At 43.4% G+C, this 20,332-nt stretch overlaps 2 protein-coding genes across 4 annotated transcripts in view; one reads left to right on the top strand and one right to left on the bottom strand.

Moving 5' to 3' along the window:
* Positions 1-497: 497 nt before the first annotated feature.
* tssc4 (tumor suppressing subtransferable candidate 4) lies at positions 498-18,121 on the bottom strand. Of its 3 annotated transcripts, none has more exons than XM_063062118.1 (3): positions 17,896-18,121; positions 14,301-14,373; positions 500-2,231 (listed from the first exon to the last, which is right to left on the bottom strand). In XM_063062118.1, the coding sequence occupies exon 3, from the start codon at positions 2,150-2,152 to the stop codon at positions 1,100-1,102; it is 1,053 nt and encodes a 350-aa protein (XP_062918188.1). In that variant the 5' UTR covers positions 2,153-2,231; positions 14,301-14,373; positions 17,896-18,121; the 3' UTR covers positions 500-1,099. The 3 variants fall into 3 exon arrangements, with proteins under 3 accessions (XP_062918189.1, XP_062918188.1, XP_062918187.1); XM_063062117.1 differs by lacking the exon at positions 17,896-18,121 and adding an exon at positions 17,727-17,887; XM_063062119.1 differs by lacking the exons at positions 14,301-14,373; positions 17,896-18,121 and adding an exon at positions 17,727-17,887 and having other exon boundaries at positions 498-2,231.
* A 1,978-nt stretch (positions 18,122-20,099) lies between these two features.
* slc22a18 (solute carrier family 22 member 18) overlaps positions 20,100-20,332 on the top strand; it is a 161,538-nt gene continuing 161,305 nt past the window's right edge. Inside the window, exon 1 of the mRNA XM_063062120.1 lies at positions 20,100-20,324. Within this exon, the coding sequence (XP_062918190.1) occupies positions 20,214-20,324 (111 nt within the window). The 5' untranslated portion in view covers positions 20,100-20,213. The remainder of the gene's footprint in view (positions 20,325-20,332) is intronic.

Here is a 20,332-nt window from a genome sequence, read left to right on the forward strand (position 1 = left end):
TGCATTTCTTGCACTCAAAGCATATCATTAAAGGTCCTAATGATTGTCCTATTCAGTAACCTGCTTATTCAATGTTTAATTTTAGTTTTGTCAGACCCAATCAGCTCTAAAAATCATTTATCTAAACATGGGGAAAGAGCTGAATTCCAGAGATGAGGTAATAATGACTTCTTCACAGTGCATTCAATCAAAAGCTACCTTCATGGTGTCTAGTAAAACTGAAATCGAACTACATCAGTGTGGAGAAATTCTCCAATAGGTGGATTCATAGGACAGCTTAGTACAAAGAAATATAAGATTGTTTGAGGCCACTCACAATCCCAGAACAATGGCATAGTGGTTCCTGAGGACAGCGCCTTGCTAATTCTACCCCCTTCATCAAAAATCATCAGCTGGGGGAAGTGGTGGAGGTTGAAAGATAGGAGGAGCACCATTGATTAACAATTTAATTGGACAAACTGTATATGAACTATGGTAAACTATCCTGTGGCAAGTTCTCAAACCCTTTTATTGTCTACAGGTAAAAGTCAGTGTGATGGAAAACCCAAGTGAATTCTAAGCTCAGCACTTCTCAAGCATTACTGACTGCTTGATTAGAACCAAAAGCAATGAGAGGTGGACAATAAAAGTTGGTCATGTCACAAATACCTACTTGTAGATTAATTTTATTTGAAATTTTATCTACTAATAATTGACAAACAACAGAATCTCATGTTAGGACTTCATTCTTTTCGTCTGGGTTTCAAAATAACATTGCAGTTCTTGTCACTTGAAGCATAAAGTGTTTATACATACTGTACATTTTACTTTTACTACAGTTCAGGATCATACATCATTTCCCTCCTTTCCATCACAAACCTGACCCATTTAGAACTTCTCCTGCCTCTCCCTCCCTCACCACCTCTACATCACACTCCAAACCCTCCCCAACCCCACTACAACATACACCTGTGAACACAAACATTAGTTAACTGTAGAAAATTAATACTACCTTCCTGGGAAACTTGGAGCATGGCCTAAAAGGCGACAGCCCTGTCAAAGGAATATTTAACTAAATATTGATTTTAAGATAATCCATTTAAAATCAAACATGTGGTTATTAGTCATCCTCGCTGTCTTTATTCAATTTCATTCGAATATTCTTCCGATTTCTCTTTCTTACATTGTGAAATATGACTGATTTTTGCTCCTTCTCTTCTGTTGTCATCTGTTTCCTGTCCTTTGACAGCTCCGCTGCATCTTTATCGTGCCACCAAGCTTCTGCATCCTGGACTTCACTGCAATCTGAAAGTGCCAGTTCTACTGAACTGAGTTCACCTCTCTTTTCTCTCTTCTTGATCACATCAACCTTTTTGCCAGGACTATCCCATTCTGTTACCTTTGGTTTTGATGGCTTTCTGAAAAGGATTTTACCAACACCACTGTCAGATTTTTGATTGAAACAGGAACTGGAGCTTTCATTGAAGTCTGTTAGGTCTTCAATTAGGTCTTGCTGCATGTCTGTATTTTTTTCTTTTTTTCGTTTTTTCAGAACACCCATGAACTCAAACGCCACTGCTGTATTTTTCTTATTGCTCATTTCTGGAACATCTTCCAAGCTGTATTTTGTCCAGCGTTCTGGATGCAGAAGAAAGTCTGGGACAGAGTGTGGCTTTTTACACAAGACAGTACTCTGCTTTGCTCTGGCTGGTACCGTGACTATCATTCTCTCTGAAGGAGAACCTTCTGTCATCTTTCCCTGAGAAGCTTGATATGGTGGACATTTGAATTCTCCTTCAATGATCTTCTTGTCCTTGGACTGAGAAGCATCAAATTTTACTGCATTCTCCAAGCCACTGAATATTCTGTGACTGCGTGAAGTGAACCCAGAACTAGTTCCCCGTAACTGAAACAGCTGCAATGGTGGACTATTTCCAGTGGTCAGAGAATGATCTGGCACGTAATCACATTGCGGTTCAACAAGTGAGTCATCCAGCTCCCAGACACCTGGATCAGATTCATCAACATGTGACATAGAATTAAGTGACTGTGGGTTATTTTCTGAATCAGTTTCACCGATGGATATTACATCATTGAATAATCTGGTTTCATGGTTCGGGTCTGTTAGAGGCAGGAGATCTGTGGAAACCAAATTGGTCTCCTCATCTGCCATTTTATTGCAACAATGGACTGTTGTCTTCTGTAGACACTGCAGCAAACAGGTGCTTCCAGATTTCCAGGGAGCTCAAAGCCTGGTAAGGAAAGAATACGGTATTGTAGATCAGTAGATGGATATTTTAAATACTGTTTACTAAGTACATACTTATGTATTAAAAATACAAATAATCAGTTTTAAAATCAAAGTATTAATTTAGTTGAAGCAGTGATCAATATTTATGTTTCAGATTTGTCTGATACATTCAATATCAACAATCCCTCTAATTTTTTCACAGCTGCGCTAACAAACCATTGCTCTGTGCAAGAATTTTTTACATGGCCTGCAAACTGTGTGGAACTTTAAATGCGGAGTATTTTTTTGTCAGTCATGCAACATTCTCTTTTCCAAATTCAAAAATTGTTGCAACAACAGGGTCAAAAGCTTGCCATTCTCTTAACTTATCGTCAAGAAATCTATTACCCAAGTGATTACATACACGTTAAATAAATCGAATAATAAGACACAGTATCGGCATCAGAACTTAGAGGCAAGCAGTTTGTCACTCCAATAGACAGCATCGCCAAGATACTGTGATCATAACTTGTTAACTTTTGCTTCCTCATACTGCAATGCTTCAATTATATTCAAATAGCTTTTCTGAAGTAATTTACAAATAGTTGCCTGATCTTCTAAAACATCATTAAGGACAGTTAACAACAGGAATTCTGCAGATGCTGGAAATCCAAGCAACACACATCCAAGTTGCTGGTGAATGCAGCAGGCCAGGCAGCATCTCTAGGAAGAGGTACAGTTGATGTTTCAGGCCGAGACCCTTCGTCAGGACTATCGGAAGGAAGAGCTAGTAAGAGATTTGAAAGTGGGAGGGGGAGATCCAAAATGATAGGAGAAGGCAGGAGGGGGAGGGATGGAGCCAAGAGCTGGACAGGTGATAGGCAAAAGGGATATGAGAGGATCATGGGACAGGAGGTCTGGGGAGAAAGACAAATGGGGGGGGGGGAGAACCCAGAGGATGGGCAAGGGGTATAGTCAGAGGGACAGAGGGAGAAAAAGGAGAGTGAGAGAAAGAATGTGTGTATAAAAATAAATAACGGATTGGGTACCAGGGGGAGGTGGGGCATTAGCAGAAGTTAGAGAAGTCCATGTTCATGCCATCAGGTTGGAGGCTACCCAGACGGAATATAAGGTGTTGTTCCTCCAACCTGAGTGCGGCTTCATCTTTACAGTAGAGGAGGCCGTGGATAGACATGTCAGAATGGGAATGGGATGTGGAATTAAAATGTGTGGCCACTGGGAGATCCTGCTTTCTCTGGTGGACAGAGCGTAGGTGTTCAGCAAAGCGGCCTCCCAGTCTGCGTTGGGTCTCGCCAATATATAGAAGGCCACATCGGGAGCACCGTACGCAGTATATCACCCCAGCCGACTCACAGGTGAAGTGTCACCTCACCTGGAAGGACTGTCTGGGGCCCTGAATGGTGGTAACGGAGGAAGTGTAAGGGCATGTGTAGCACTTGTTCCACTTACAAGGATAAGTGCCAGGAGCGAGATCAGTGGGGAGGGATGGGGGGGACGAATGGACAAGGGAGTCACGTAGGGAACGATCACTGCAGAAAGCGGGGGGGGGAGGGAAAGATGTGCTTAGTGGTGGGATCCCGTTGGAGGTGGCGGAAGTTACGGAGAATAATATGTCGGACCCAGGGGCTGATGGGATGGTAGGTGAGGACCAGGGGAACCCTATTCCTAGTGGGGTGGCGGGAGGATGGAGTGAGAGCAGATGTACGTGAAATGGGGGAGATGCGTTTGAGAGCAGAGTTGATAGTGGAGGAAGGGAAGCCCCTTTCTTTAAAAAAGGACATCTCCCTCATCCTGGAATGAAAAGCCTCATCCTGAGAGCAGATGCGGTGGAGACGGAGGAATTGCGAGAAGGGGAGGGCATTTTTGCAAGAGACAGGGTGAGAAGAGGAATAGTCCAGATAGCTGTGAGAGTCAGTAAGCTTATAGTAGACATCAGTGGATAAGCTGTCTCCAGAGACAGAAAGATCTAGAATGGGGAGGGAGGTGTTGGAAATGGACCAGGTAAACTTGAGGGCAGGGTAAAAGTTGGAGGCAAAGTTAATAAAGTCAACAGCTCAGCATGCGTGCAGGAAGCAGCGCCAATGCAGTCGTTGATGTAGCAAAGGAAAAGTGGGGGACAGATACCAGAATAGGCACGGAACATAGATTGTTCCACAAAGCCAACAAAAAGGCAGGCATAGGTAGGACCCATACGGGTGCCCATAGCTACACCTTTAGTATGGAAGAAGTGGGAGGAGCCAAAGGAGAAATTATTAAGAGTAAGGACTAATTCCGCTAGATGGAGCAGAGTGGTGGTAGAGGGGAACTGATTAGGTCTAGAATCCAAAAAGAAGCGGAGAGCTTTGAGACCATCCTTGTAAGCGGAATAAGTGCTACACATTATCCTTGTAAGCAGAACAAGTGCTACACATGCCCTTACACTTCCTCCTTAACCACCATTCAGGGCCCCAGACAGTCCTTCCAGGTGAGGCGACACTTCACCTGTGAGTCAGCTGGGGTGATATACTGCATCCGGTGCTCCCGATGTGGCCTTCTATACATTGGCGAGTCCCGACGCAGACTGGGAGTCCGCTTTGCTGAACACCTACGCTCTGTCCGCCAGAGAAAGCAGGATCTCCCAGTGGCCACACATTTTAATTCCACATCCCATTCCCATTCTGACATGTCTATCCACTGCCTCCTCTACTGTAAAGATGAAACTACACTCAGGTTGGAGGAACAACACCTTATATTCCGTCTGGGTAGCCTCCAACCTGATGGCATGAACATGGACTTCTCTAACTTCCGCTAATGCCCCACCTCCCCCTCGTACCCCATCCGTTATTTATTTTTATACACACATTCTTTCTCTCACTCTCCTTTTTCTCCCTCTGTCCCTCTGACTATACCCCTTGCCCATCCTCTGGGTTCCCCCCCCCATTTGTCTTTCTCCCCAGACCTCCTGTCCCATGATCCTCTCATATCCCTTTTGCCAATCACCTGTCCAGCTCTTGGCTCCATCCCTCCCCCTCCTGTCTTCTCCTATCATTTTGGATCTCCCCCTCCCCCTCCCACTTCCAAATCTCTTACTAACTCTTCCTTCAGTTAGTCCTGACGAAGGGTCTCGGCCTGAAACATCGACTGTACCTCTTCCTAGAGATTAAGGACAGTTAACTCTATTCGAGCAGTAGTTGCTGCTTGGAAGGTTACATTCATTAACTTGCTCTTTGTAATACTGGATCAAAACTTTAATTCCTCATTAAAGCAGTAATGGCAAATGTTTGACAGCCATCTTACTTTGTTTATTGGTCAAAATGATAGAGCGTCACATTCTGCGATATTATTAATTCTTCTAGCTTTCCTTTTCTAACAGATGGCCTGCTGAACATTGTATACACTGTTTGTAGCAGTGTTTCTACATCCTGCATAATAGATACTTTTTTCCCCATACGTCATCTAATCCCGGGTCTTCTCTATTGCAATGCAATGTTGCTCAGACAAATGCTTTACTTCTCAAAAAATTGCAGCCACACTGTTATTCCTTCCAAGCATTTCATTTAACCCGTCTCACATAATCATCACCATCTCTTGAAAATCAAGATTGTTGTTTATTTTTTAAATTACTTCAACAATGGTGACACTGCCACATGTAGTTTCAAAGTATCCATAAACATAGTCTTATATGTCTGGTCAAAACTTAAAATAAAAAATTAACATTTTCTCGGCTGAAATGTCTGTGCTTTCATCAGCAATTAGGGTAGGGAAAGCAGATTTCTGCAATCCTTCCATTATATGTTTCTGAAGCACAAAGCTGATATACCCAAATTAAAACGCAACTGACAGACACAATGGCAAAAGTAAAATGTTTTGATGAGATGGCGTCAGCGTTCAGTGGGCCAGCAGCTTATCAACAATGAGCTACCGATTTCTATTCTGTGTTTATTCTTACAATTTGTATCTATGTTGTAACTTGAAACACTGTCAATTTAAAAATATGTTGAAGCCCTAAAATATTTCAAAGTAAAGGTTGTGGTACATTTATAATTTAGAAAGTTTATGGATTATATTCATTAACACATTAGTTACAGGTTATTTCATAATTATATGAGCATAATTTCAAAATTATATTAACATTCCAGCAACAAGTTTGTGTGTCCAGGGATACTTCAGTTACTGTGCAGCTGTTCACCCACACAGCTTAGAGGGAACAGTGGTGGGTGCCCACTATTTTGTCTCAATAAAGATCAGCAGACTGATAGCAATTTAGTGTAATAATATTAAATATAAGCCTGACCTATCATTAATTCGCCATTAACTTTACTCAGTATAACAAACTCACTTTCAATATGAACAAATTGCAGTGAATCATTTGACTGTGATTCCAATTGAATATGGATAATTTATTTTTGAAAAGTAAAAATAATTTAGTATATTTGTATAAAAAACTGTTTTACAGATTGATGTACTAATCTGATTACCCAAATTTGATAGTACATACAAAAGTAATATCCATAATTTGGTTGTTAAACTTCCCCTATCCTCCAAGTCATTACTGTTATTTCAAAGAAGCCACGAATTTTTGCATGGGCTGAATTTTGATTTTCCCAGCCAAAGGCACTAGACAATTGTGGAATTCCTAGTAACATACTTCCTAGTAACATAGTAGCATACTAGCTCTCCATAAACTTGGGTGCAACATTGTTGTTTATAATCAGTGGTGTATGTTTATAAATTGTCAGGCAGTTAAAAAATTAAAGTTTTGTGAGTAAAAGTGTCTACTTATAGGTTTCAGAGTTATCAATATAACTGTTTAGGCTTGTTTCAGGGACACTGCAGATGCTGGAATGTGGAGCAACGAATACTCTGCTGGAGGAACTTAGTGAGTATCTGTATGGGGAAAGGAATTGCTGGCATTTGGGTCAAAACTCTTTATTTCGACTCACATTTCAGTAAAAATTAAATATTGTTACCAGATTTTACTTTGCATATTGCTAGTTGTGGTTCCAGCATCAACAATAGAAACGTTTTTTTCAGGAAGGTAAGTAATGGTGAGAATTGAACATGTTCAAACTTAGCATAATTCTGGTACCAAGTATAAAACAACAGATGAAAAGTGTAATCTGCATTCCAACAACCTCATGAGCAACTTCTATTGCACACAATGCTTTAATCGCCTTGGATGAGATTCTTCTTCATTGCTTTTCGGTGAAAAAAACCTACGACATGTAGGTTTACCATTAACTTGGTAAATAAAACAGATAAAATTGCACATTCTTCATGAATGAGACCTTCCTTTGGAGGATCAGCAGAGTTACATCAATATGCTACACATAGCATCTCTAAGCCTTAAAGACAAGGTGAAGGAGAATCCCAGAAGATTATACAGCTACGTTAAGAGAAAAAGGATTGCAAGGGACAAAAATGGTCCTCTGGAAGATCGGAATAGTAATCCGTATGTAGAGCCAATTAAGATGGGAGAGATCTTGAATGAATTTTTTGCATCTTTATTTACTCAGGAGACAGACACAGAGTCTATAGAAGTGAGGCAACACAGCATCAACTTCATGGACCCTATACAGAGTACAAAGGAGGTGTTTGCTGTCTTAAGGCAAATTAGGGTGACTAAATTGCTAGGGCCTGACAAGGTGTTCTCTCAGACCCTGTGAGAGGCATGTGCAGAAATTGCTAGGGCCCTAGCAGAGGTACTTAAATCATCCTTAGCAACAAGTGAAGTACCAGAGGAATAGCCAATATTGTTCTGCTGTTTAAAGAAGGCTCTAAAAATAAACCAGGAAATTATAGGCTGGTGAGTCTGTCATCAGGAGTGGGAAAGTTATTGTAAGGTATTCTAAGGCAGGGGTCCCCAACCTTTTTTGCATTGCTGACTGGTTTAATATTGACAATATTCTTGCAGACCGGCCGACCGGGGGGGGGGGGGGGAGTAGGGTTGCCAACGGACAAGAGTAGCAGTCAAATGCGTTGTTTACCCAGAAAGACTACAATGACCATGAAGCCTTGCACGGGCACCAGTGCGCATGCACGTCGTGACCTGCCGATACCCACCCCCCAAGCAAATTCTTTTTGGCGATTCTGTTCGTGGGGGTGGGTGTTAATCACTATTGGAATATAGGCGATAAGTGGGTAATACACTCAATTTTGTTTCTAAAAGGGTTTATCTAACGAATTTAATATTAAACACACAGCGCATATTTTCCTCGCATGAATACAGTGATAAGTCAATTATCAGGGGAGAACAGGGGAGCTTAAAGTGAGTGTTGAACAAACTTCCAGTAGAAGTGGTAGAGGCAGGTTCGATATTATCATTTAAAGAAAAATTGGATAGGTATATGGACAGGAAAGGAATGGAGGGTTATGGGCTGTGTGCAGGTCGGCGGGACTAGGTGAGAGTAGTGTTTGGCACGGACTAGAAGGGCCGAGATGGCCTGTTTCCGGGCTGTAATTGTTATACGGTCACTTATAAGTCAATAGCATCATAACATTTTAAGTAACATTTGGATATTAAACACACAGCACATATTTTCCCCGTATAAATATATAAAATCATTGCAACACACCCAATATCGCTGAATCAGTGGAAGCCCTGGGCTTGTTTCCCTGCAACAACATGGTCCTATTGAGGGGTGATGGGAGACAGCGATACTCGAAGGGGATTCCTTATGTCCAGTCTATTCCGCAATTTAGTTTTCGTTGCATTCATTGCAGAAAACTCCGCTTCGCAGAAGAATGTTAGAAATGGAAGCAACGTTTTCAGTGCTTTCGTGGCTATCTCAGGATATTTAGCCTTGACTTTGATCCAAAATGCCGACAGAGATGTCAAACATACTTTTCAGCCTGTCATCATTTGCAAGCTCGAGGAGTTGATCTCCTTCTCACCCTGACATGGATGACGCGCGGGTCATGACCTTGCATGCGTAATGGCTGATCAGTGGCCGTGACAGGGAACGAGGAAAGGTGCGGCTGACTCATATTGCCAAATCACATCACTTCCTCGTGGCCCGGTAGCGCATGCTCTGCGGCCCGGTAGCAGTCCGCGGCCCGGTGGTTGGGGACCACTGTTCTAAGGGACTGGATAAATGAGTATTTGGCTAGAAATGGACTGATTAAGGATAGTCAGCATGGCTTTGTGCGTGGTACATCATGTCTAACCAATCTTAATAGAGTTTTTTAAGGAAGTTACCAGGAAAGTGGATGAAGGCAAGGAGGTGGATGTTGCCTACATGGACTTTAGCAAGGCAATTGACAATTTCCCGCATGGGAGGTTGGTCAAGGAGGTTCAGTCCTCAGCATTCAGGATGAGGTAGTAAATTGGATTAGACATTGGCTTTGTGGAAGAAGTCAGAGAGTAGTAGTAGATAGTTGCCTCTCTGACTGGAGGCCTGTGACTAGTGGAGTGCCACAGGGATCAGTACTGGGTCTATATCAATGATCTGGATGATAATCTGGTTAACTGGATCAGCAAATTTGCAGATGACACCAAGGTTGGGGGTGTAGTGGACAGTTAGAAAGGTGATCATGGCTTGCAAAGGGATCTGGATCAAATGGAAAAATGGCAGATGGAACTTGATGCAGACAAGTGTGAGATGTTGTACAGTAGGACCAACCAGGGTAGGTCTTACACAGTGAATGGTAGGACACTGAGGAGTGCTGTAGAGCAAAGGGATCTGAGAATACAGATCTATAATTCATTGAAAATGGTGTCACAGGTAGACAAAATCATAAAGAGGGCTTTTGGCACATTGGCCTTCATAAATCAAGCAAATATTGAGGATAGGAGATGGGATGTTATGTTGAAGTTGTATAAGACATTGGTGAGGCCTAATCTGGAGTATTGTGAACAGTTTTGGTCACCTTTCTACAGGAAAGATGGAAATAAGTCTGGAAGTGTACAGAGAAACTTTACAAGGGTGGTGCAGGGTCTGGAGGATTGAGTCATAAGGAAAGATTGAATTCATTAGAACTTCATTCCTTGGAGCGTAGAAGATTAAGGGGAAATTTGATAGAGGTATATAAAATTATGAGGAGTAAAGATAGGGTAAATGCAAGCAGGCTTTTTCCATGGAGGTTGGATGAGACTACCAGAGGTCAAAGGTTAAGGGTGAAAGGTTTAAGGGAATATGAGGGGGAAAACATCTTCACTCTGAGGGTGGTGAGTGTGTGGAATGAGCTGCCTACACAAGTGGTGCATGCAAACTTGATTTCAACATTTAAGATAAGTGTGGATAGGTACATGAATGATAAAGGTATGGCATGATATGGTCCCAATGCTGGTCACTGGGAGTAGGTAGCTTAAATGGTTCGCCGCAGACTAGAAGGGTCTGTTTCTGTGCTGTTCCTTTTTATGACTCTATTACAATGGCCAACATAGTAAATAATTCACTGTAGTGACCCTCACTGACTATAAAAACTATCTGCAACCAATTGTGACTTGCATATAGGGATTAATCAACTGCTCATCCGCTTGGAGCCTCCTGAAATAAAGGAATCAATCTAGCCAGTGCAACACAAAATGGCACGAACCATGGAGATCTTGCAGAGAACTTATAAAACTTCTTAATACATTTCTCCTGAATAACTCTGACTGCAATCTGCAGCCTGAAATTTCCGATTAAGTAATGTACTTTTGGACCGTCTTACTGAACATTTCACAATCTTCTGAAGCACAGGGTAGACTTAACACTCAAGCATGCAGGTACAGCACCTTTACGTGGACAAAGGTATATCACCCCAGACAAAAGAGCAGGAGAAGGGGAGGACTCCAAGCCAGGTTAAAACACCAAAGCATCAAACAACTTCTACCTGTATCTTGTTAGCAAGCATATAGTCACTGGAGAACAAAACTGAGAACCTAAGGGCAAGATTGCTGAACTGGAGGGAAAAGAGAAATTGCTGCATTCTCTGTATCGTGGAAACATGGCTCAGTCTGGACATGCTGGATATGTCAGTAAGACCCAAGGGCTTCTGATAAAACAGGATAGACCAGTCTGCTGATTCGGAGAAGGCAAAAAGTGGGGGTTCATGTCTGTGATTCATAATAACCTCTTTGTGGTGCTCAGATGCAGTGGTCTTATGGTGCTTTTGCTCCCCCAACCTGGAACATTTAACAATCAAGTGCCGACTATTCTAATTATCAAGGGAGTTCTCTGTGATCCTGACCATAGTTTACATACCACCAACAGCCAACATTAAGCAGGTACTCAAGCAAACAAGAAACAACTTACCCCAATGCCTTTCAAACATTGTCAGGAACTTCAATCAGGCCTCTGAAATCTCTGCCCAATTTCATCAACGTATAACCTGCAGCACCAGAGGTCCCAAGACACTCGACCACTGCTAAAGTATGATTAGGAATGCCTATCGTTGCATGCCTAAACCATATTTTGGGAAATCGGATCACTTGGCAGTCCTCCTACCTGCATACAGGCAGAGGCTAAAGAGCAAGGCACCAGAGATAGGTTAACAAATACCTGGTCGCAGGAGGCATAGGAGCGGCAATGGGATCACTTGGAATTGGTGAACTGGACAATGTTCAAGGACACAAAGGATCTGAATGAATACACCACAGTTGTCATGGACTTTATAAAAACAGTTGTAGACAAAATCATTCGGAGTCTTCTCCAACCAGAAATCCTGGATGAACCATGAGATCCAAAGTCTGCAGAGGGCCAGGTCAGTGGCATTCAGGTCTGGTGACCAAGTAAAATAAATACGAGAATTCTAGGTACAATCTCCAGAAAGCAATCTCATGTGTGAAGAAGCAGTTCTGGACCAAACATGAATCACTAACGGATGCTAGACAGCTGAAGCAGACCTTCAATGCTATCACTTCTTACATAGTGAAACCAAGTGACTTAGGTGACTAAAAAGTTTTGCTCCCAGATAAACTCAATGCCTTTTATGCTCACTTTGGTTGGCAAAACATGGAGGCACCTTCACAAACTCCCCACAACCCCTGATAACCCTGTGATTTCAGTCTCTAAGGCCATTGTGAAAGTGAGAGCATCTTTCAGGAGGGTGAACCCAAAGAAACCATTTGGCCAAGACAGGGTACCTGGTTGAGTATTAAAGACCTGTGCTGATCAACTGGCTGGAGTGTTCACTGATATTTTTAACCAGTCTGATGTACCCACCTGCTTCAAGCAGGCTTCAAAGATACTAATGTCCAAGAAGAATGTGGTGACCTGTCTCAATGACTATCATCCAGTAGCACTTATAACCACTGTAATGAGGTGTTTTGAGAGGTTGGTGATGAAACACATCAACTCCTAGCTGAGAAGCGCCTTGGCTCCATTTGCCTACTGTTACAACAGGTTAACAGCATATGCCATTTTATTAGCTCTTCATTCAACCCTGGAACATCTGGACAACGAAGATACATATATCAGGATGCTCTTCAGCGACTAAAGGCTCTGCGTTCAACACTATTATTCTCTCAAAACTAACCAATAAGCTTCAAGATCTTGCTTTCAATACCTCCTTGCGCAACTGGATCCTCAATTTCCTCACTTGCGGACTCCAGTCAGTTCAGTTGCACAACAACATCTACTCCACAATCTCCATCAGTACAGAGGCACCACAAGGCTGTGTGCTTAGCCCCCTGCCCTGCTTGCTTTATACTTACAACTGCGAGGCTAAGCACAGCTCCAATGACCTATTTAAGTTTGCTGACAATGCCGCTGTTGTTGGCTGAGTCAAATGTGGTGACAAGTCAGCATATAGGAAGGAGATTGAAAATCTCCGTGAGTGGTGCCACAACAGCAACCCCTAACTCAATGTCAGCAAGACAAAGAGACTGATTATTGACTTCAGGAGGAGGAAAGCTGAGGTCCATGAGCCAGTCCTCACTGGGGGATCAGAGATAGATGGTCAGCAACTTTAAATTCCTCGGTGTTATCATCTCAGAGGATGTGTCCTGGGTCCAGCACGCAAGTGCAATTACAAAGAAAGTACACAGTGCCTCTACTTTCTTAGAAGTTTGAGATGATTTGGCATGTCATCGGAAACTTTAACAAACTTCTATACAGTAGATGTATGGTGGAGAGTATATTGACTGGTTGCATCACAGCCTGGTATGGAAACACCAATGTCCTTGAAGGAAAAAACCTACAAAAAGTAGTGGCTAAGGCCTAATCCATCACAGGTAAAGCCCTCCCCACTATTGAGCACATCTACACGAAGTGCTGTTGCAGGAAAGTAGAATCCATCATCAGGGACTCCCAGCATCCAGGCCATGCTCTCTTCTCACTGCTACCATCAGGAAGGTACAGGAGCCTCAGGTCTCACACCACCAAGTTCAGGAACAGTCATTACCCCTCAACCATCAGGCTCTTGAACCAGAGTAACTTCATTCGCCCCTTCAATGAACCGTTTTGATAACCTTTGGACTCACTTTCAAGGACTCTTCATCTCATGTTCTCAAAATTTATTATTTATTTATGATTATTATTATTTTTTATTTATCTTTGCATTTATATAAATTTGTTGTCTTTTGCATACCGGTTAGTGCAGTTTTTCATTGATTCCATTATGGTCATTGGATTTATTGAGTATGTCTGCAAGAAAATGAATCTCAGGGTTGTATATGGTGACATGTATGTACTTTAATAATAAACTTACTTTTAACTTTGAGAATGGTGGCAAAGCAGGTTGGAGAATATGGTCTCCCATCCATGGCCTCACCTGTCCTGGTAGCCTGACTATCATGGTAGGTGTTACTGCCACTGAGTGCAGCTGCCATAGGGGCAGCAATACACAAGGCAATGATATAACAAATGCAAGTTCTGCATTAACACTCTCTAAATCATCAAGGTCAGATTTTAGTGCCAAATAGAGTGGAGTAGCTTAATCATCAAACATATTATGCAAGTATGAAAGATGAAGCAATTCACACTGCATCAGAAAATTTTGCATTAAAGTCCCAATAAATGAATCTTCAAATATATCATTTATTGGAACGAAGTTGCCATTTTTGCCTGATGTTAAACAAAATATTTAAATCCATCAATTACCCTTTGGATATACAGCATTACAGCATTCTCCCCTCCAACATCCATCATTGGAGAGATCTACTTACCTTGTTCTGAGACTGGGCTAGTTTCCCTTCTTCTCGGTCTGTCAAAGCTACCAGGGTCGTGAGCTCACACACACTGCAAAAACAATGTCAGCAGCTCTAAATCAATAATTTTTATTTGCTAATTTCCCTAACACATAATTTGGACTGGCAAATATCCAAATAAATGTAAAGACATGAAAAAGGATCTAGTGCTTTCCCGGTATATATGACCCTTACAATTTGATTGTAAATAAGGTGGGAGAGTGGAAACCTGATTGGATGAGGACTAACCAATCAGGAGGGTCGGGCTATAGGGGTATAAATACCACCAGACATGCCTGGGCATCATCCTTGATGAAGATGGCACAGTTTGTCATCGAAACGTTAGTTATAATCCATATCTGCCCAAGAACAGTTTAAATGTAAAGACATGTTAAGTTTGAAACTGTTATTTACCACTGTAGTTTACAATGATATTTCACAACATCCATATTAATTATTTTTTATAGATGAACTACATATGAGCATTAAACTCTTCCAGAACATGATTCTAAATGGCAAAGAGATCCTCAGTGTCTAGGCCTACCTTCCCCCCCCCCCAATAAACATGATTAAAATTGATTCACCACTCTTAAGCTATTTCAATGTAATGTGGTGACCCACTTTCCAGCACACTCAAACCGGCTCACAAAACAGCGCGCACCGGCCCCAAAAAGGGCGCCAGGCCATCTTCACCAGCAGGGGGAAAAACCCGTGCGCAGAAAGGGTCTGCGAATATGCATTCCCCACAGCAGTCCTGCCCGGGGAGGGCAGGAACGGGAAGGCTTTAAAGGAGGCTGCAAAATTTGAATAGATCTCTTTTTTCACAACTACAACTCACCAACTACGTGTCGTTATTCTAGCGCTGTGTGTAGCACACCATTACAATTGGTGACCCCGACGGCCCAAACGATAGTTGGACCAGAGATGACTGACACCGCATCTGTTTATGCAGTTTCATTAAAACTGCCAAGCTTCTGGACGCTGCGACCTTGCCTATGGTTCGAACAAGCAGAAGCCCAATTCCACATTCGGCAGATAACCTCGGATTCCACTTGTTACTACTACGTAGTGAGCTCCCTCGACAAGACAGCTGCATAAGTTGAGGAGTTTATACAGTCGCCCCTGGAGGACGACAAATACACAGCATTCAAGGCCCTGCTCATAAGGACTTTTGGACTCTCACAGCATGAGCGAGCTGCCCGCTTACTGCACCTGGATGACTTGGGAGACAGGCCGCCGTCAGTATTAATGAACGAAATGCTGGCCCTGGCTGAAGGACACAAACCCTGCCTCATGTTTGAGCAGGCGTTCCTAGAGCAACTGCCCGAGGACATATGCCTGCTGCTGTCCGACGCAGATTTCAGCGACCCCCGGGAGGTGGCGGCCTGGGCAGATGCGCTGTGGAATGCCAAGAAGGCATCCGCTGCACAGATCACCAAGCCGCGTGCCCAAAGGCAGACCAGACCAGGCCCGGCAGCAGAGCCTACAAAACCCAGCGACGGGAGTGAGGAGCCCAGCGAACAATGGTGCTTCTACCACCAGCAGTGGGGCACAGAGGCCCGCCGCTGTAGACCGCCCTGCAAATTCCCGGGAAATGCCAGGGCCAGCCGCCGCTGATGGCTACGGCGGCTGGCCATCAGGACAGCCTCCTGTATGTCTGGGACAAGCAGTCGGGACGCCGCTTTTTGGTTGACACCGGAGCGGAGATCAGCGTCTTACCTCCAACGAGTTACGACACCCGCAACAGAGAACCAAGACCCACCCTGAGGGCCGCAAATGGCAGCACAATACAGACCTACGGCACCCACACAGTGCGGCTACAGTTCAGCTCCAGCCGGTTCACGTGGGACTTCACACTGGCCGCCGTGGCCCAACCACCCCTGGGGGCGGATCTTCTGCGAGCTCTTTAAAGGAGGCCGCAAAGTTTGAATAAATCTCTTTTCTCGCAACTACAACTCACCGACTACGTGTCGTTATTCTAGCGCCATGTGTAGCACACTGCTGCAGTAGTTTACTTCACATCAAATGCTTTTAGATGGATTAAGTAATTTCTTCATTATTTTATCTAAGGTCAGACAATTCAGGTAACCCTTCCTATGTCAAATGGTGATGAGTGTACACAACTATTCTTTCAGCATATTAGGCACTATCAATGGTCTCTATACCTGCTTTCCTCACAGCCCCAGTAGTATTGCTGAATATTTGCATAATGTTTGATATCAATCAGATCACCTACAACACCAGAATTTAAATTGCTTATTGATCCCAAATTCCTAAGTGTTCAACTTGCGGCTTAGAGATTTGATTTATTGGTAGTACTATGTGTTACAAAGAACTGATAGATTTCCTGCCAGTTTCTGTAATGTTGTACTTCGAGTATTTAGCATACTTCATGATCTGTTTCTTTAACCCTCCACCCCCTCCCCTACCAAGATCATCAGGGGTTTGGAAATAATCTGAATTTGATGTCTTTATAAGGGACCAGCATGGGCTAAGGATCTTATCCACTGAACCTGCACCTGCTAAAAACTGTGAACTTTACTCAGTAGACTACTAAAGCTGGTTAATTAGATATCGTAATAGTAGGAAAATAATGTGTCAATGGCAAGGAGTAGGATATCCAATGCAAAGCATTTGTATGAGAGGGTCACTCCAGAAAGATCAAGTTCTTTACTCCGTTAATAGACAGAGTTAAATTGTCAATGTTAACAGAATCTTTTCCTTTTACCCTTCCTTGCTTCATTTCCAGCTCTTCACTCTCCCAATACTCAGTCATGCAACATTTCATTTTCACTCTAATGAATATATACTATCCCAATTTCACTTTAGTACTCCAACCATGTGCTTTGTTTATATGAGTTCAAAGCTATGTTGGCATTTTCTGAAGGAATAATTAATCTATTTGCAAAGCATTATAAACAAAAGCCAAACCGTTCCACTCTTTCTCATCAACTTTTAGCCCAAAATATAAGCCGAGGGCTAACCTCACAGGTATCATCGTCTATATATATGTACTTTTCTCCAAATTGTCTATTTGTTCACAAATTAATATATTAACAGGGAGAGGCGAACTAAAAGAATGCAGATTTGGGACTGAGTTGAACAAATAGAGAAAAGTACATATAGATGATAACTGTTGCCTGTGGGTGAGGTGAAGTTAGTCCTCGGCATATGCTTGGGGCTAGATGTTGATGAGAGGCGATAAGTGGAAAAGGTTGAAGAATGAGGAATCTGATAGGAGGGGAGAAAGGGATGAAGGAGGGAAAGTGATGGGCAGATGAGGAGAAGGGAAGGGGTACGTGGGGAACCCGAATGGGGAATAGAAAAACAGAGAGCATGTAAAATGACGTTTGGTGACCCGTTTCTGGCGCCATTCCCTCTCCACCGCCCCCCCCCCCGACTCACAGATTCCGAGTGGTGGACAGGATACTATTTAACTCTAAAAGGACTGCGGTTCTCTGTTCATTAAGCTGTGACTCCGGGTCCATGTCCCTCTGGTTTCAGTGTAGGCCGGGTTCCTAAGTACGGCTCACCACCTTCCGTTACGGATCCTTCTCCTCTCACCCGCGCTCACCGGAAACGACGGATCAGAGCGGCCAATTGCCTCTTAGCAACGGCGCTTTGGGAGTTGTAGTCCTTTCCCTTCAGTCTCCAGCTCCTTACATCCATGTAACTGCAGATCCCGTAATCCCTCTCCGACAGTCTTACGGTCTCTCGGAACTCCGACGCTGTCATAACTTTGCTTTGTGGCGGGCCACGGCGTTTGATGATATTGCCGACCCAGGACGGTTCCGTGGCTTTGACCTGGCAGTCAGTATTCCCTACCCAGTCAAATTGATAGATATTGACAGCTACCTGGACCAGTCAGAGCCAAGAAGCAAGATGGTGACCAATCAGGGCGGCTGTCTTTCTGAGTGGGCTCCTCCCCCCTCTCGCACTGGGAAGGGCGGCAAGCGCTTGTTTGGTTGAGAGCAAGTTGTTCAGCTTTGAAGAGAATGTATGTGGCTTTAATAAGATCTGTATTGGATTATGGAAATATAGTATATGGATCAGCATCTAGGTCTCTTATAAGGAAACTGGATGTGATTCAGGCTCAGGCCTTGAGAGTGTGCAGTGGGGCTTTTAAAACGTCACCAGTGTCAGCACTACAGGTAGAAATGGGAATAATGCCTTTGGAATTAAGAAGGATGCAACTGATGGCAAACTACTGGGCTAACTTGCGGGGGCACAATGATTCTCACCCTACTAAAGGAGTGTTGCAGGAGTGCTGGGAAAATGGGAGGTTTCAGAGGGATACCTTTAGTCGGATAGGGAATGATATCGCGAAAGAATGTGGAGTGTTTGATCTGAGGATAAGTCCTTCAGTAGTTTATCCGGTTGTAGCTCCATGGAAGCTTGTATGGCCTGACATAGACTGGCATTTGTTAGAGGTAAAAAGGAAAGAAAGATATAAAACAGATTTGGTAAATGCATTTAACTGTCATGTGATGGAAAAGTATAGTGATTATACTCACATTTATACGGATGGTGCGAAGGAACCTGAAACAGGAGTGACAGGGTTTGGGGTGGTAATACCAGCAAAAGAAATTGGAATCAGCAGAAGAACATCTAATAAGTTAGGGGTGTTTACAGTGGAGATGCTGGCAGTGTTGGTTGCGTTGCAATGGGTGCAGAAAGCCAGACAAACCAAAGCATTGATATGTTCAGATTCATCCTCAGTTCTAGCAAGTTTAAGGTCTTTTCACACAAACAGTCGGCAAGATGTACTTTATGAAGTCCTTCCGTTAGTTACAAGAATTGCAAATCAGGGAGGTCAGGTAAAATTTCTATGGGTTCCAGCACATGTAGGGGTGAAGGGGAATGAGAGGGTGGATGAGTTGGCAAAGAGGGCGTTAAAGAAAGAAAATGTGGAAATGCACATTAGTATCAGTAAAGCAGAGGTTAAGTGTGTAATCTGGGAAAAAGTCAACCGAATGTGGCAAGAAAGATGGGACAGGGAGGGGAAAGGGAGGCATTTATATCAAATACAAAAGAGTGTTGCAGTTACTAGGGTGGGTAATGGAAACAGAAGAGAGGAAATTGTGTGGACTAGGTTAAGGCTGGGGCATTGTGCACGAAACAAAACATTGAAAATGATAGGGAAACACCAGACAGGATTGTGTGAGGAATGTCAGGAAGAGGAGTCAGTAGAACATGTAGTTCTGAGTTGCAGGAAGTATGGGATACAGAGAAAGATGATGAGAAATAAATTAAGGGAGTTGGGGATGCAGGAATTCACATTAAAAGGGTTGCTGGGCATGGGTGAGAGAGCACAAGTCCGGGTATTTTTAGAGTTTTTAAGGGGTACAGGGGTTTTTTTTATAGAATATGACGAATAAACAGGAATAGGATACTAGGATGGTCAAAGATGGGAGGGTGAAGTGTAGGTTTGTATATATATGTGTGTGTGTGTGTGTGTGTGTGTGTGTGTGTGTGTGTGTGCGCGCGCGCGCGCGCGCGTGTGTGTGTGTGTGTGTGTGTGCGCGCGCGTGATTGGGTGAAGGGATTTAGAATGTATGTCTAGTGCACATTCTGGAGCAGAGGGTGGCGGTAATGCACCATTAAGCTGGATGCCAACCGCCCTAAAACAAGATACAGACAGACAGACAGACGCTTGTTTGGTTCTGCCTCTGGCAGCCAGCTTCGTGATTGGAGCTCGCCGGTCCGGTCCAACCGGGCGACTGAGGGAGTCAGCCAGCGGTGCCAGTGCATTTAAATCACAGAGAGCTGATTCTGGATTGCACTTTGATTCTGTGTCTCTTTGTTATGGGCGTGTGTCAGTGAGACCGCTAATAGAGTTGTGAAGTTGTCTGATTTTAATTCTATACTGCGCAGAGAGTCTGTGCCTTGGGGATGATGACCACTCCTGAGAAAGATGCCGGGGTGGGCTTCGTCATTCGTATAACTAACTTCAACATGGCTCTTTATTCCACTTGTTTATGGATTCAGAACGGAGTCATGCCGGTGAGTTA

Source organism: Mobula hypostoma, chromosome 11 (assembly GCF_963921235.1).
Source record: "Mobula hypostoma chromosome 11, sMobHyp1.1, whole genome shotgun sequence".
Classification (NCBI taxonomy): Eukaryota; Metazoa; Chordata; class Chondrichthyes; order Myliobatiformes; family Myliobatidae; genus Mobula; species Mobula hypostoma.